Source organism: Lepidochelys kempii, chromosome 11, assembly GCF_965140285.1.
Source record: "Lepidochelys kempii isolate rLepKem1 chromosome 11, rLepKem1.hap1, whole genome shotgun sequence".
In the NCBI taxonomy this organism is placed as follows: Eukaryota; Metazoa; Chordata; order Testudines; family Cheloniidae; genus Lepidochelys; species Lepidochelys kempii.
Window position 1 is genome coordinate 45589895 of NC_136390.1, and position 17890 is coordinate 45607784.

The following is a 17890-nucleotide window of genomic DNA, read 5'->3' on the forward strand; positions in this document are numbered from 1 at the left end:
GGGTGGACAGCATGGGACACATGGGGCGGGCTGCTGGGAGGGGTCACAGTTTGAGGTTCAGAAGGGCTAGTGGAGAGAACAGACTGGGGCAGCAGCTGAATGGGAGTGGGGGTGAAAGGACACATGGGGATGGGGAGGCGTGCAGGGACACATGGGGACGGGGCAGATGTGCCTGACTGAATAAAGGGACTAGGGGTCAGCCATGGTATGCATGGTGGAGGCTCCCTAACAATCCCTCCCCACTCCAAAAAAACCTGTTCCATACTTCTCCACCCACACCATCAACCCTCAAAGTTCATACCCAGGCTCTTTCCCAGCAACTACATCCCTCTCCCTCAACTCCTCCGTTACCCCGACTCTCCCAAGCCTTTGCACTGTTTCTGAGAGATGCGGGAAATGTGTTTCTGTATTGTAGTTTAAATGAATTGTTACTCAGAGTTCTGTATTAATATGCCTAGTAAGAAATATATTTGTCAAAAAACATTTCCTGAATCTTTTTTTTCGTCCGTATTGTTACAGACATAGTTGCTGACAGGTATTTTGCAATAAATTATCAAAAAAATTGAAACTACATTGTGTTTTGACAAATAAAATTTTGCAGAATTTTAAAATATTGTGTGCAAAATTTTTAAAGTTTTGGTGCTGAATTCCCCCAGGAGTAATCTATGAACCTATGACATGTCTAGCCTCTCTCACAACTGTATCACATTGTTCTCTTATATTTCACTTGTGAGCCACTTAACCCCCAGATTCTTTTCAGCATTACAACCACTATGCCATTTATTCACCATTTTGTAGTTGTAGCTTTTATTTTTCCATCCTAAGTGTAGTATTTTGCACTTATCTTTATTGAATTTCATCTTTTTGATTTCAGACCAACTCTCCAATTTGGAGAGATGGTGGAAAAAGTTGCTCACTTACAGCTAGGGGCTACTCTCACCAATTGCTCCTATTCTCCCATGTTTCACTCTCCCCATTGCCTAATCTGCATTTTACTGCACAGTGGAACAGAGAAAATGAAGCAGGGGAAAATAACAGATCAAGTGAGATAATGCCACAAAATGACAAAACTGGAGCATCAGGCCAAAGGCTATCTCCTGCCAAGAAAGTGAAGCCTGCATAAGTTCTCCCACACCCTTGAACTGGAGGCGGGAGGGGCGGGGGGGGGGGAGAGAAGGTGCCCACTGTGCTCCCTTTTCCTTGATTCTTATTCAAATTTAAAAAAAAACAAAAAACCAAATCTGAAAATATTTTACAAAACAGGCCTTAATAGCGGACAACTGTACGTTGAATTTAGACATTTCATTCAAATTGGATTTTTTAAAACAACAGTACATCATGTTTCTGTTCACTGATATCTGAACTGTATATCCTGGAGTGCATACCCACCAAGCCACAGTACGAGTCATTAGGAAAGATTGGTTGAAAAAGCTTTCCACTTGACCAGAAAAGAACAGAACGTCAGCATTTCAGCACTTGGACTTCTTCTGTGCTTTCCCCCTCGAAATAACTCACTATGGACTACTCACTTGTCACATATTTATTGTATTTTAAAACACAGAGGTTTAATTTCAGCAGTACAAATGACCTACACCAGCACCACAAATGTAGAACATTCTTCATTAAATGGTTATCCTTATTGTATTTAATTACAAGTAACTATAACTTAATGACTGATGTTGAACAAACCCTTGAGGTCAAATAAAATCTTCCCTTCCAACCTCCCACCCCACCATACTACTGTTTAACGTTAACTTTGCCTTATTATCATATCAGATTTTTACTTTAGGTATTCTGCTTATTTGTCTAGAAAGATATTCTAGCTAAGTCACAAGAAAAGCCTTAAGGAAAGGGATGTCGAAAAGAAGTATATATGAGATTAATTTCAAACCACTGAGCCTGTAACATTTACAACTAATAAGGATGAAAAAAACAAAAAGAGGAATGGCTTACAGGATGACATGGGAAGAAACTTTCTTTACACTACAACTTCAAATGCTTCCTGAACTTCCCTAAATTCCATATGAATTATTTAGAGTGCTCTCTTTCTTCTTATTGGTGAAATCTTTAGGGACATCTTACACTTTACATATTAAGTAGACAGTTATTTATCCCCAGTCACAGAAGACAACATTGTGTCTATATTTGGGCTGCTACGTTCCCATCCCCTTTCTTCCTTAAATTGCATTTCTACAGGAATATTTGGAAACTGAGAACATATTATAATCCTGGCAACAGGAAGAAACATTTGTCTATCATCAGAGAGAAAGAGAGAGTGTTTTCTTTCTGATCCTTTTTAAAGGGAAGGAGGTTCCCCCTCAAGTCACTTTGATTTACCTGTGCAGAACAATGGATGACCAGACATTAGATCTACGGATGTGCACAGGAGACCAAATTTCAGTTTGGACAAGACTCATTCACAATGATAGTATGAAGGGTCAATCCACACTCAGAACACTACTTGTCACAATGCAGTTTTATTTTTCACTAGCCTTGTAAAAGATAAAAGGATGCAACTATCCTTGTTTGCAATCCCTTATATATACACATACACACCGTTTTATGTAAGTCGGAACATAATCAATCTTAGAAAAACATAGGGTGTCTATAACCTTGGCAACTAATACCAAAAATTAAGAGGTATAAGGAGGAGATGAATTTAGCAAGGCCAAGGACTGTACCTTCAAAATGTTTGCTCTTGCCTGAGTGACAGCAGAAGAGGAGCATCCGAATAGTCCACAGTGGTGGTGCCATGTACAGAATATATACTACAGCATTATACAACAATTTTTGTAGTCAAAAGCACGGAAAGTGGTTTGAAACAGCTTTATCATCATAAGCAAACCACCATAAAAGCAGCAAAGCTCCATTTCCAAAACTTCATTTAATAGTCTGCCTAAGTCTTTTTGCAGCTAAAGAATATTTTAAAAGCAATAGGTCACCGTAGTTTTTCAGAGGTATCTACAAAGCAATCTGGAACACTGATAAGCATTCTTTAAGAAATATCCATTTCAATCAGGTATGCATCATTCTAACAGGCTTAGAGTCGACATTCCTGATAGGAAAAAAAAATTATACATACCTCAAAGCCAAGTCTATCTTTCTCTTTCCAAAAACAAAAATGTGTAACCTTCTTGTCCCAAAATTCATCAGGTTTTACTACACAAACAAGTGATACCTCAGCTGGAACAACATTCTGCAAAACAAATGAAAACAGATAAAACATTCAAGATTAAATTCTCATTTATGACAAAATCAACTTGCATTTAGACAGCACTGTTTATCCAGGATCTTAATACTCTCTACAAATATGAATTAAACAAGGCTTACACCATCCAGGTGACATAGGTGGCTGTACACTAATTCTACATAGAGAAATTATACAGCAATTAAGTAATTTGCACTAAATCACACAGTGAGTCAGAAGAGAGCTGGGGAAAGAATCAGGTCTCTTGATTCCCAAAAGTGTACTCTAACCACTAGCCACCCTCCATCAGTAATGGAAAACAGAAAAAACAACCCTATTTACCTGAATGAATATTACTTGCAATACTGTGGTAACAAAACCATGTACTATGGAAAAGAAATTAAATTGCAAGCTTTATACAAGCTAACTGATACTATATTTCAAGTCAGAACTCCAAAGCTAGGTCAACACAATAAAGAAGTAAGTCAAGTTAGATGAGAAATATATACTTTACTATTAAATCAGGATTTAAGATCAATGGATCTGCTATTATAATGTAAATATCATGTTTACTGTTCCCAGAATAGAAACGCTCTGTATCATTAAATTGATTAAATATTTTTAATGATGCATTAAGTTGACAAACCAATATTTTCCTTACAAAACCTGAGTTCAAATATATTTTGCCTATTTATATATTGTCCTCACATCACAGGACAGGCAGCTACACACATTACTCTTCTGTGAGGTCATCAGTTGTAATATAGGACAAAGATATATGAATACAGTACTGAGGACTGAAAAGCACTGTGAGTAGAACTGATTTTAAATGATCTTGTTGAAAAACAATTAATATAGGACAATTAATTAAAATTGACCCAAAATTTAGATTTAAAAAACAAGGTTTGCAAAACCTAAATCTAATAGGGGAAAAAACAAAAACAAACAAAAAAACAACTTGTCTTCATGGGTTTCTCTCCACACTCACAGAAACGGTTGTTTTTAAACACACATTCCCCTACAGCGTTTCCAACCCAAATACTGCGTCACTAAAAAAGTAAAGTGACTTAATTGATTTTCTTTGTCCAACCAGAGAAATATGAGAAGTGATCAGCATAAATAAGTGATTTAGATTTTCTAAATGATAATTTGAGAGAGATGATTACTTGCAGGAGCAAGAAAATGTATTTGAAATATCATTCTTCATAACAGAAACAATGAGACACATTACATGTACAGACAGAAGCCCGGAATCAAGTGCTTCTAAACATCATTATTATTCTAGAACATGTGACCCACATCCTGTTGAAGAGCACGCATACAGACTTAAGGAAAGAGGCAACAGGCACTTGACAAAAGAGAAAAGGTTGGGGGTCCAAATGTCAAATCTCATTAAGTTACCAGTCAGTAGCTCTTAAAGTTACTCTTAAGGCGAAAAGGAAAGAGTTGCTCTTCCTGAAAAATCAAAATGCAGGAAACTAACACTCACGAAAAACTGACAAAGGATAAGTAATCAGTCAGCCAAGCAGAGAAGAATTAGCAGCCTATCGGTGTAAGTGATGGATCTATGAAGCAGCACCTCCCACTTCTATTAGGTATTATTTTTAAATCCACCCGAGAGAAGTTTTATTTTTGCAGATAGAATTTGAACCTCTCAAATTTGTAAAAATATTTATAAAAAAACATCACTGTCACAGAGAGACCTGTAACTTCAGTGGACATGGAAAGCTTGGTCCCTTGATACAGTATGAAGTAGCACTAATGCTCACTATGGAAGCTGGGTGTAGCTCAATATTTTGAAAGCTTGATAAAGTTTTACCCTAATAATTGAACAAACAACATTCCAAGGTCCAGATTGTCAGCCCAGCGTCTAAATTTGTGCAAGACAAGGCATTCTGGGAACCCTAAAAATTCAAATGTCCATGTTAAAATTGAATAAACTCCTAGTTTCCCTTTCTGAGTGCACAAGTAAAGTACAAATTTTGAAATGCCCAAATGTGAACACCTATAAAGTTACATGTGCAATGCAGGGCATGCAAATATAGAGGATGCTTTTGAAAATGTGGCCCTAAAGTCTATTCTTTCAGTTTCAATTTAATGTATTAATTCAAATTATTTGTCTTTACCAGATTCATTACAAATTGAAACTGCAAGATTATAGTTATTGTGCTTATTCAACTAAGCTCTTTCCCTCTACCCCTTATTTAAAAATGAATAGTTTTGTGCTTCCTTACTTTCTGAGTACTCGCTCATAAGAATGATCCTGCATTCCACATCTTCTCTCTTATTTCTTAGAAATCGAAATTAGAGGCAAATGCATTTAGTCTTTCCCCACATGCTACAATTAGATTTCTGTAGCTGGTACTAACAACACAGCAACATACCTGTATTCTGTACTAGCTGGAGCTCCTGGAATGGCTTCATAAATAACCAAAAGCAGAGTGCCCAACCAGCAGTCTAGATTGGAAATGACAAAGGCTGGAAAACCACTGCCATGCCTATATTGAAGAGGGAAGGCCACAGCCTCCCGATTAGCCATAGATTACGAAAGGTCACAGAAACACCAAAGAATCTAGGAGCATCAATGATCCATATGCCCCAGACATTGTAAACTATTCACATTTAACATGATAATACACTTGTAGAAGTTTTATCTATATCTGAACTGAAGGCTGCTCAGATCAAAACTAGGTTCTGTCATTTCCCATAGTTGCACCTCGGCAGTAAAAAGAAGAAGGACTGTGTAATGCATTTTAGAGTTCCATAGCTCAATGGGGTCCTGATCCAGGAGCTCCTAAGAACTACTCGAACACACATTAATAGTAGTAGTATCAGCTAGTTTTTTTCTCACTTTTTTTTATTTACAGATTTTGTATTCATTGAAGTGTTATTTTCAATATTCCGCTTTTTCACCACTCCCAACATGTAAGTGAGGCTCCTAGCAGAGATGCAGTCACAATATGATCTGCTTCACCATCAATAACCTGATAATAGTCTACTCTACATTTTCTTTTCATCAAACCCAGATTCTATTACACCTTACTTTTGCTAAGCCTGATCAGAGGTGGGGATATTGATAAAAGCAAACCCAGCAGAGAGACATTACTCCTCTTTTAGATAGGCTATTTGGGTTAAGTGGGAAGAAAGGAGGGAGTGAGGATGGAAATCTCTGCCTGCGCTATCTGAAGTGGACATATGCCTGGCTTCCACCAAAACAGTTTGCAATCTCAGGTTCTATCCACCTCTTTTCCTTGATTCGGGGAGTTTCAGTGCCCCAGGAGCATCAATCATGAAAGGCTGGCTAGCAGATACAACAATTCCTCTTTAATATGGGCTTGAAAGTCAGACACAAGCACCTCTTCTAGGCTAGATACTGCAATGTGCTATATTTAGGACTTCCCTTGAAGTCTACTCAGAAGCTCCAGTTACCACAAAATTCAGTGGGCCCCCTCAGGTGCTCACAGCACTGAACAGCTGTACTCAAGTTTTGCTCCTAGAAATGACAAGGAAGCCCATCACCATATTAAAAAGAAGGCAGCCTCCAATCTGCTCCATTTTACACAAAATAAAACAATCCTACGATCTTAGCAAATAGCTTAGGTGACCCTCAGTTGGAAAAAATTTGAATAACTCTCTATAGAAGTATATAAACCCCTTTTCACATTAATTGCTTCTACTTACAAAATTCTGTGCAACATAGCATATATTCTGTAATTAAATTACAAATGGATTGTTTCCCAATAAAGAAATTTCAGCTGTTACAGTAACGCAGCATTTTGACTTCCATCTATAAAACTAATCTGCTGACTGTGAATACATAAAAATTGATTTACCTGGAGCATTAAAACAACCGTCTTTACCACATTCCATTGAGATTTTCTGCCATCCACTATCACAGTAAATCCTCTAGCTTTACACTTTTCACTAAAACAAAAAAGAGATACTTTTAGAAAACAGTAAAACTCAAGAACAAAATGTCAGATATCACCGTGATTAGCTTGGCTTGACTTTCATCACAACCATTTTAAAACTAGGACACTGCTAGGAAATTTTGCCATTTTACTTACTAAAAATCTTCCCTTAAAAATTGAAGTATGTTCACTTACAAAATATGTTTCCCTTGTATTGCTCAGGCATTCTTGTTTGTTATTGTACCATACTAGCAATTTTTAAACAGCACTAATACATTTTCTGGAATATCAAATATTTATTATATTTTTGTGTTTATATTGCAGTTCCTCTTATCAATGATCATACAGTACCCTATAAACATTACACAAATAAATATCACAAAATCCCTGTGAGGTAGTACAGTATTTTATAGATAGGTAACAGATGCATAGAGGGGTTAATTTTCCTAAGGTCACCCAGGAAGTCTGTTGTAGAGGGAACAATATAACTTCCATATCCTGTTCCTAAATCACTTGATCTAGCTCACAATCCAGGAAAACATTTAGGCTCATGCTTAATTTCAAACATGCATTTAAGTGTTCTTCGAATCAGGGCCCTTACTACAACATACAAAAAGCAAGCCAGAAGAATACAGACTTTGCAAGCAGATATAAAAGGGGAAAATGTAGTTCAAATTGACAGTACTTATTTACTCCCTTTTTAAATTAACAACTTTAAGTACAAAATATATAATTTTTAAAGAAGTATATAGTCATACCAAAAAAATGTTGAAAGAACATTAAGGTTACAAAGTCAAGAGCTCAAAGGTTAGAAAATGCCAGCACTAAGGTTGTCTGTGCCCAGCGTCTGCATCCTCCTCCTTCTTGCCTAGGTGTCAGCAAGGGGAACATACAGAACACAGAAAATCTCTCTCCATACTCTCAGTTCCAGTGCCAGGCACCACAGCATCTAGCAACATGAAGAGTCCTGCTCAGTGCCTGTAGTTCTAGGCTAGGGCATGTTTGTCCAGATGGAACATTCAGAGAATTTAGCTGTTGGTGTCCAATGAACCTTCACTGAGCCCATGAATATAGCAATTTTCAGAGGCTTATAACTTGGTCAAATTTTGGTGGACTCAGGGTAACATACTTGCCAAATTTTAAGTCTCTGCTTTAAATCTGAAGGCTCTAGAGCAATGGTTCCCAAACTACGGTTTGCGAACCCCTGGGGGTTTGCAGAAACAATTTTGTAATGGCAGACACAGCCGTCCCTGGGGACTCCAGGCATGGCGGGGGCAGCAGCCAGGACCCAGGTGCGGGGGGCCAGCAGCCGGAGACCCACGGAGCATGGGGCCAGCAGCTGGGGACCCTGGGCACGCAGGCAGCAGCTAGGGACCCTGTCCCTGGCAGACAGGAACTTGGGCAGCATGAGGGACAGAGTGGGAGGGGGAGCTGCGCTGCACCTGGGGGGCCATCCAAGCTCATTTGTCCCTGGCCCCGCAACCCCCTGATGGTGGAAGAAAAAGTATTCGCGTGCCAAATCAGCCGGAACCAAGGTCATTGTAGCCAATGTGGTGGTAACAATCCCCAGTCAGTCCGTACTCAGTCATTCTCTGTAGCATGGCATTTTACTCTAATGAGACTTGAGTGAATCTTCTCATTTACTAGTTTGTTCGTTTGTTAGCATTCTTAGTGTGTTATTTTTATTTGAACTGTTGTACACCCAATATGGACACATGGCTGAAAACAGACAGTGTAAAGACACAAGAAAACAAACGTTCAACATCAGCAGCTGTTTCGTCAAGTCCGAAGTGTGGAAAATCTCAGTCAAATGATTGTGATGGTCCTGGAAAGTCGCTTATGAAGAAAAGGAAATATGACAACTGTTATATAAAATATGGCTTTACATGCATTGGTGATCAAGAATATCCAAAACCAGAGTGCGTAATTTGTGGTGATATGCTAGCAAACAGCAGCCTCAAACCTTCTCTACTTCAGTGCCACTTAAAAACTAGGCACCCCACACAAGTCAACAAGCCTGTTGATTTTTTCAAGAGAAAATTAGCCAAGTAGAAAAGTGACATTACCAGTTTTGTATCCAAAGCAAGTACTGATAAAGAAAATGCACTTAGTAGCTCACTCGGTATGACGCTTCGAGTAACAAAAGGATCAGAAGCCAATACCATAGCAGAGAGCTTGATTGGTCCAAGTATAAAAGACATAGTTCATTGCACGCTCAGAGAAAAGGCTGCAAAAAGGATTGACGTAGTACTTTTGTCCAATAATATGTTGTCGAGAAAAATTAATGACGTCAAGTAATGTAGAGACCACAACTGTACATGGAGTGAAAAATAGTCCATATCATGCTATACGTTTGGATGAATCAACTGATGTTGCTAATCTATCTATATTGCTAGTGTTTGTACATTATGTGAATGAAGGTATGGTTGAAGACTACTTGTTTTGCCGACCATGGAAAGACCATACAAGATATCTTCAATCTGACTAATGCATATTTTCAAGAAAAGGAAATAGATTGCCTAGACATTTACACTGATGGGGCCACATCAATGATGGGGAAGCATACAGGATTTGTAGCTCGAACAAAAAAGGCTGCATCAAACGTCTCTTGGACTTCTTGCAATATCTATAGACAAGCCCTTGCAGCAAAACGCATGCCTGAGGGATGAAGGAAGTGCTGGACAATGCAGTGAAAACGGTGAATTTCATAAAATTATGACCAACAAATTCCAGAACATTTCACATACTTTGTGAAGAAATGGGTAGTGTACACAATTGTCTGTTGTCCCATACCAAAGTTAGATGGCTCTCACGTGGCAAAATCCCTGTGCGTTTGTTTGAGCTTAGAACAGAATTCCTTGTTTTTTCCACCTCGCTAGCTGTATGGAAAATCATGTCTGACTCCAGAGCCTAGCTTATTTAGCAGACATTTTCTCGAGGATTAATGACCTAAATTTATCTCTTCAAGGCCTCAATATAACAGTTTTCAATGCGCAAGACCGAGCTGAATCCATGATAAAGAAGTCGCAGTTCTGGGAAAGGTGTTTGGAAAACAATCAAACTGAGTGTTTCCGTACTCTTCGTGACTTCCTGGCATAACAAACTTTGGTTGGATCAGTGCACTAAAACCAATATAACTGCACACCTAAAAGGACTTTGCACAATGTTCAGGGAATACTTTCCAGTCAAGCGATAATGACTGGATTCGCAACGCCTTTGATGATACCACTCCCTCAACGGAGATATTGAGCACTGAGGAAAAAGAGAAATAGATTGAGATCTCCTGTGATTACGTACTGAAAAGGAGTTTCAGAAGTTGGTCACTGATCAACTTTTGGCTGAGTTTAAGAAACTAGTACCCCCTGCTGGCAGAAAAAGCTACTATCGTTTTGTTACTGTTTTCAACAACATCCTTATGCGAGAAAGCATTTTCCTCGTATGCACATCTGAAAACCAAACACAGAAGCAGACTCAATGTCAAACCAGACCTTTCTCCAGTGGTTCTGGACTTCCAAGAGCTATGCAGATCAAAGCAAGTGCATTCATCACACTACGGAGATTTAAACTTCAAGACTCCTTATGAGAAATGGAAAGGGAGGAGGATATTTTTTGCTGTTTCTAAAATTAAATAGGCTGCTAGTGTTGTTTTTAAAAATTATTACCAAGAACAAGTTTAAGCTTTGCTATAGTCATGCATTGTTTGCCTGGACTGCTCAAGATCCAAATGCTTGTGGGAGGAAGGAACTCTTTATTTGAGTTGGCTTCTTAAATACCTTCATGCTGGTTCATGTCTGGTACTCCTTGATGAAACATTAGGAGCCTTGTCTTATAACAGACTTAATTGAAGTGATATGAGCTACAAAAGTGGAATCTTGGAAGAATATTGCCATTTTCGTAATGTAATAAAATAAATAATGTAATGATAAATAATTATTACACACTATTTATTATTACATTAACATGTCATTAAAAAACTAAATTATTTCCAAGATCCCTGCTTCTCTAATTTATGCTCAGGTAAGGCAGAAAATCTCTGGAAATACTCATTTTTAGGAGGAGGTTCACAAGATTTGGTATTTTCGTGAAAGGGGTTCGCGGGTTGTTAAAGTTTGGGAACCACTGCTCTAGAGCTTCTCAGTGAAATGACTCAGCATGGGAAGTTTCAGTCTCAACAGTTAAAAGTTCAGCAAGTGATAAGCAACTGAGAACATTGGAAAGCATTAACTAACCATGCACACTAGTACCAGCTCTGACTATAAATTGTTAAGTAAGACAGACATTCTAGTCATTGTTCAAATACATACAATATTACTACACATGTATATATTTTTCATTCACTATAATTGTACCATTATGGGACTAAGATGGATTTACTATCACTTACGAGCTGTCAAGTGTACTTAAAGAAAAAACGGTGTGCATATACTATGTTGTTTTTTTAAATCAATATACCCTTGCCTATTTTAATTTATTTTTTAATGACAAAAAAGTTTAGCTCCTGAAAATGTACAGACAGAGCATAATGCCTATTACTACAATAATCCCATTGATTTCCAATACAGTTACTCATAGCAGCAAGCATTATGCTTGGTAGTAAGCATTTGCAGGATCAGAACTTTAGCCTACAGTATGGATAAGAACCAACTAAACAATAGGAGGGGAAAAAATCAATTGGAGTGGTAGAAAAATATTCATAAGCATATTTCACTTTCTTTTTAGAACAAAAACAATTAGTCAGTTTTTAGTTTAGGACTAAACTAATTTCCAACATGGTTGCCATTGTGTACCTGGATTTTACTTTATTTATTTTTCAATGGCACTTCTTGAAGACATGCGTAAGATTTTCCAGGGACCCTACAGAAAATTAGACTCATTGTTTGCAGTGTCACAGCCAGAGCAAGTTCTGAAAGCCAAATTATAACTAGAAGATTTATATAGGAACTGACACAATCTAACCTTGAATACAGCAAACACAAATGGTGTGTCTATCATATTCCTTTGAAATATTGTTTTCTTAAGGTTAATGGAAACAAACAACAGCACTTGTATATTCCCACAAAAAACAACCCTCAAAAAACAACAAATTATCCAATTCTGAAAGGTTAAATAAAATGTTTAACACAATGCATTTAAGCTTTAAAAAAAACTGGTAAAATTGATTTGTGCATAAGAACGGTGAAGCCTGCCAACTCCATTGACAGGGCATTGAAGGGCATGAAATATTGCTGCATTTATCTTTTCTTCCACTTGAAAAAAGTTTTTATATTTTAAACCATATCCTATCATAACAAAGACACATCTACTCAATAGTTATGAATTTGTTTTAAAAAAGAAAACACACTAGTATTTCATGGATATTGTACAAATCAAAGACATTTCACCTCAACACTATAAAAGTCTGGCCTGCCACAAAACATTTCACATTCATAAAAGAAAAATTTGGAGTTACAACACTAGGTACTGAAGTTAGTGAGACATAATTTTGAGACACTGTATGTTAAACAATGTATAACTTCAGGTCCAGTTCTGCAAACCATCCACTGATGGAACTCCCATACAAGTCAACAGGACTACTCTCACAAGACAGACCACTCGTGTAAAGCTTTAAAGAATCAGGCTTGATATTTGTTGAAAACGCAAAAGCCTGGTTTGGGGACAAAATGCTAACTCACAAGCGTTTTAAAGCCTTCCAGAAGAGCACAGAGAATCTTTAATATTTAAGGAAAACGCTTTTTTAAAAAGCAAATTCTTTCTACTATTAAACCAACATTAAAGCAGGATGGTCTCCCATATTATTATTCTGCATGACTGTCAACACCGACGGTGGGAATGTCAACCTTTATTTTACATGTGATATGAGCAATGCTTAGTGTGAATTTTCAGATAGCTTTAAGCAAAATAAACGCAATATATATCACAGCTAGATAGTAAAACAACAAATTTTGGTAGAATACTTACATTTATTCAACAAACAGGACCAAACCCTGAAGTCAATTAGACTACTTGCATGAATAAGATGAGCACAATTTTCACCCATAATTTTGTAAAAGTTCCAACTTTTTTTTAAAACGAAACACAAATGTATAAACAACAAGCATGTAACTAATTAAGAGTACAAGTAAATTATCAATCAAGCTTTACAGAAGTGACCGGAGTGTCTCAGGTTTCTTTTAGTAATATTCATTTTTCTTCTCTTTGGGGCCAGATCATTAGTCTACACATTTGAAAAGATCTGATACTCCCATTAGCAAAATAAAATGCATAAAGCATTTTTTATTTAATTATGCTAACATCTCTTTCTCCCGGTCTCTTACAGTTGGTCTTTTAACCATGTTGGAAACATGAGCATTCACTTGGGGAGAGGAAAAAAAAATCAAACACAAAATGATAAAACTAAGATTTGAGGATGACTTACCAGTTCTGTTAGATAATTTCTGCCCCCATCATCAGATCCAACCAAATAAATTAATAATATATGGCCAAATATAGATCTGAACCTGCAGTTTTTCCATAAGCAAATCTCCCACAGAAGTTGTTAATTTTACAATCAAACCCATAATTAATGATAGAATCCATTGAACTCTGGCCCAAATTCAGCAAAACAATTATAGCTTTTTTTTTTTAAGCATGTAAGTAATCCCACTAACTTCAATGAGACTTCATACATGCTTAAACTTAAGCACAATTTAAGTGCTTCAGTGAATCTGGGCCTGTATGAATAGAAGGGCTGCAAAAACAAAAACAAACAAAAGGAACAAACGATTTTCTGCCTGAAAAGTCCCACCAATTCCAATGATTAGCCTTTTTTAACGTTGCTTTTTAATGTAAATTATAGTCGCTAGTTAGTTTACACCAGAATTATCAGAAAGAAAAGTTACTGCACATATTCCAACAATGCAATGGTGAAATACACCAGACAGAAAAAAACAAGCAGGATAATTAAAAGAAACTATCACATACCTTTTAATTTACTATGTTATTTGTGTTTTAAGTTGTTCTAATAAAATCAAATGAGATCACATTATGGTATAATCCAGGGCTAGTCAACAGGCAGACCATGGGCCAAATCCAGATCAGCACACACTTGAACGGACCATGAAATCTTTTTATCATCATCATCATCAATGTTACTGAAGTGTGAAAAATGTTTCACTGGAGTCTGGACCTTGACTATATGTTGACCAAGAAAAGTGGACATTGACAAAAAATAATTGACTATTCCTGATTACTAAGTAAAATATGTTTTGTATCGGAAGATAAAAATATGTAGTGCTTTTAAGAAACACCTTTAGAGTCACTTAGTCACCTTGGAATGCTTAGGAGATAGTCTAGGGTAACACTCAGCTCATCCATGTTTGTCTGTTCAAGGCATAATGGAATTGTCAGAATGAGGCCACTTCGTCTGTCCTTCCCTCCTATTAAAAAAAAGGCATTACAAAGATTTAATGTAGTTTTAAGATAAAAATACACATTTTCAGCTACATAGTCTCAAACTACATGTTACTTGTGAAACTGCTATAAAGATTACAAGTGAACAAAAGTGCTGTGAGTTGTGGACAGTGCTGTAATTAAAGAACATTTTGTGAAGCATATCTTGGACGTTAAAACAAAGTTACATAATAGACTAAATGAATTTGTAACCTACCGGTTAATGACATGCCCAAAACACAGGGTTTGGTCATGAGGTGACCTTAATGCAAAACACGGTTTATAATATATATTAACAACTTTGAACACTTAAAAAAATCTCAATGTCTTTTCAATAAGACTATACATTTACATTAAGGTCTCCAATCTAGGAAGGTACTTTAGCATATACTTGCCCTCAATAGAACTATTAATGCGCTTTAAGTTAGGCACATGCTTACATACCTTGCTGAATCAAGGCCCAAAAGGTGGAAACGTAGAGCATTTGATCAAGATTATTTTTTAAAGGGTGCCTGAAGTTAGGCTCCTAAAGCCATATGAATGGCCATATTTTCAGTTACTAAATACGCAAGAACCCACAATGGCCTGTGTATCTAGATCGGAACAACAGTAAGTACATTGTACAGCTTCTGTTAGCACACAGCAGATTTTCATCCAAATATAAAGAAACAATGAATATGTCAGAATCAAAACATACAAGATTTAAGGCCTATTTTCATAGGCATAGATCACCCAGAACTCTCACCGAAGCGTTGAGAGCTATGAGTGATCTGAAAATCAGGTCCTTGATGTTTTATTCATAACACTTTTTAGTATGTAGGGAAAGGAATTCATAGTCATTTCACTAGATCTCATGAAGTGATGAGCTTTCAGTACTGAAGGGGTCGACTCTTGACTCCATCGCCCACTTTTTAGATTCTCAAAAAAACACCATCATTCTTTCTCCCATGCTTTCCCCGCCAACTTGGGACGAGTTCCCTGTAAACATTCCCGAAGTCATTTCTTTGTTCTCTTTCAAATCCTGTGTTTGTACAGTGCCTAGCACAATAGGGTCCTTGTCCAGAACTAGGACTCCTAGGTACTACAATAATTCTAAGGAATACAGCAGAACCCTGTTTATCTGATCTAACTGGGACAGGGGACAGATCAGATAATCAAAAAACTAAATAAAAAGTGGAAAATGGGAAAGTGCAATGCTATACCGCCATCTGGTGGTCACAGGAGAGATCTCCCCCTTCTGGATGGGTGTGCGCTGGTTGTTCAGTTAACACAGAAAACCAGATAATGACGGATCAGATCAAAGGGGTTCTATTGTAATAACACCACCAACAACTTAAGAAAAAGGCACTTCCAAGTTTGCTCGCAATAAAGATGAGGTACTGAAATTAAAGTATACTTTACATTTGATATCACACCACAAATTATATGTAAACCATTGACCAAACAAATGCTTTTAATCTCATTTGAAATGGCTGTTTAAACCATGTGGTAGATGCCCACAATACTAGATACTAACAATATATGGCTAGGGCCTGGCCTATGCCATGTCCCCGTTTTGCCTCTCCGATTCTCTTCGGAAACCTGTGTTGTGAGACTAAGAAAAATCACATCAGCTCTGCCCTATGGCTGCTTGGGGAGAGTTATGAGCAACAGAAGAGAGGCATACTGGAATTATTCGCTAGTGAGAAGGGCAAAACACAAAGGCAGAAGAAGGGCAGAGTAGCAGACATACATCCATTACAGCAAAATAGAATGAAGGACAGGTAAAGAAACAGAAGTGTCCCTACCATACACTACAATCACAGGTGCCAGGAGGCTGAGAGCAAGTTTGGGGAAAATCAAAAGGTATGCTCATTATTAGACCTACTAGCCATAGGCTGATAGGGAATATGGAGCCACCAAAACAGGTGCAGCATTTAGGTAGGAATCGCTGCATCCTCCTCCTTCTCAGTTGCTGAGTGGGATAATAGCTCTCACCTGACTGTTGTCCCTGGACATATCCCTCTCATGTCCCTGCCATCACGTATCAGTTCTACCACTCACATTCCCACAGTATAACACTGCAAGGTATCAGTTTGACATGGAAATTCTAATGGATGCCCTGTTTCCAGTGCTAGTTACTGATTCACCGATGTAGCATAAGCAAAGCTGCAAGGATTGAACAGAATGTTATATCTTTGCACTTGGATCTTTTCAGCAACCACCTTCCTGAGAAATTGTATTTCAGGAGAAAAACATGCTGCTTATCTAATTTTTTAGAATGAAATAAAGTACATGGAAATGAACAGATATAAACTGCAGCATGATTTACAAGTTAGTCCAATAGCTTTTTAAGCCACCACTTTGGCCTTATAATATAATCTTTTTCTATCCGTCAGCCTTTTTTCTTCCAAATCTTCCACATCTGCATTAATAAACCAGTTTCAAAGTAAACTGTAAATCTCAGTAGCTTTGAAGGTGCTCCGATTTTCTTTGCCATTGCTTATTGGGATAAAAGATTTCTTAAATGTATTAACCTTTTTGTAAAATCCTGCAGGATCGTCTAATATAACAAGGAGTTACTTATAGACAGTAAGGGGACAGTATCCTAACCACTTCAACCAGATCTGGAAAGCTGGAGTTTGTATGATAGATAATAATTTCAGTTTTATTATTGATGGAAATGGAGGTGGGGGAGGAGAATTGTTTTCAGAGATGCTAAAAAGGCAAGTTTTTCCTAAGTGATTTTAAATACCTTGAATATTAAGTTAAGAAAGGCATTAAATCATCATGTTCTTGCTTCATGACAGCAGCTGATCTAAATGGAATTTGAATTATGACCACTCAGTCCACAAAGCCACTTAAAGAGAGTCCTATCTGTGCAGAATTATATATGAGATAAGCCACACACACACAAAATCTGAACACGAGTATCAAGTGTCGAAGCTACAAACTGGTATACACGCAGAGGAGCTCTTTCCCAAGATAAGCCTAGATGCAGGGTGACATAACTTGGCCATTTATACAATCAGTGTTGGAATTATAACTACAATAATAGTTAAAAATCTGTTCTTTTTCAAAGCCATTAAAAGCCCAAACCTGGAATTAAAAATCCAGTGATGATACCAGGAATATAAAACAACTAGGCATATTTCCATCCCTCACAAAGGGCCAGATTCTGTACACCTTATTTATACAATTAGCCCCCTTAGGTTCAGACTACTTGAAGCAAGAAAGGATTTTTTTTTTTTTGGCCCCCTGGAAGTCATCCAGGAAGTTTATAGCAGTTTTCTATCTATCTTTCTAACCATGATGGCCCAAGAGAATGCCAACATAGATTGTTGATAACCAGCTATAGGGGGGTTCAGCAGTCTGAGCAGTGTAA

At 37.4% G+C, this 17890-nt stretch overlaps 1 protein-coding gene across 7 annotated transcripts in view; it reads right to left on the reverse strand.

Moving 5' to 3' along the window:
- The window catches only part of SESTD1 (SEC14 and spectrin domain containing 1), a 124932-nt gene that overhangs the window by 67795 nt on the left and 39247 nt on the right, over positions 1–17890 (reverse strand). For all 7 annotated transcript variants that reach the window (XM_073306035.1, XM_073306036.2, XM_073306040.2 and 4 more), the window contains 3 exons: positions 14405–14513; positions 7021–7111; positions 3083–3196 (listed from right to left, as the gene is read on the reverse strand). In XM_073306035.1, coding sequence (XP_073162136.1) covers positions 3083–3196; positions 7021–7111; positions 14405–14513 — 314 coding nt within the window. The remainder of the gene's footprint in view (positions 1–3082; positions 3197–7020; positions 7112–14404; positions 14514–17890) is intronic.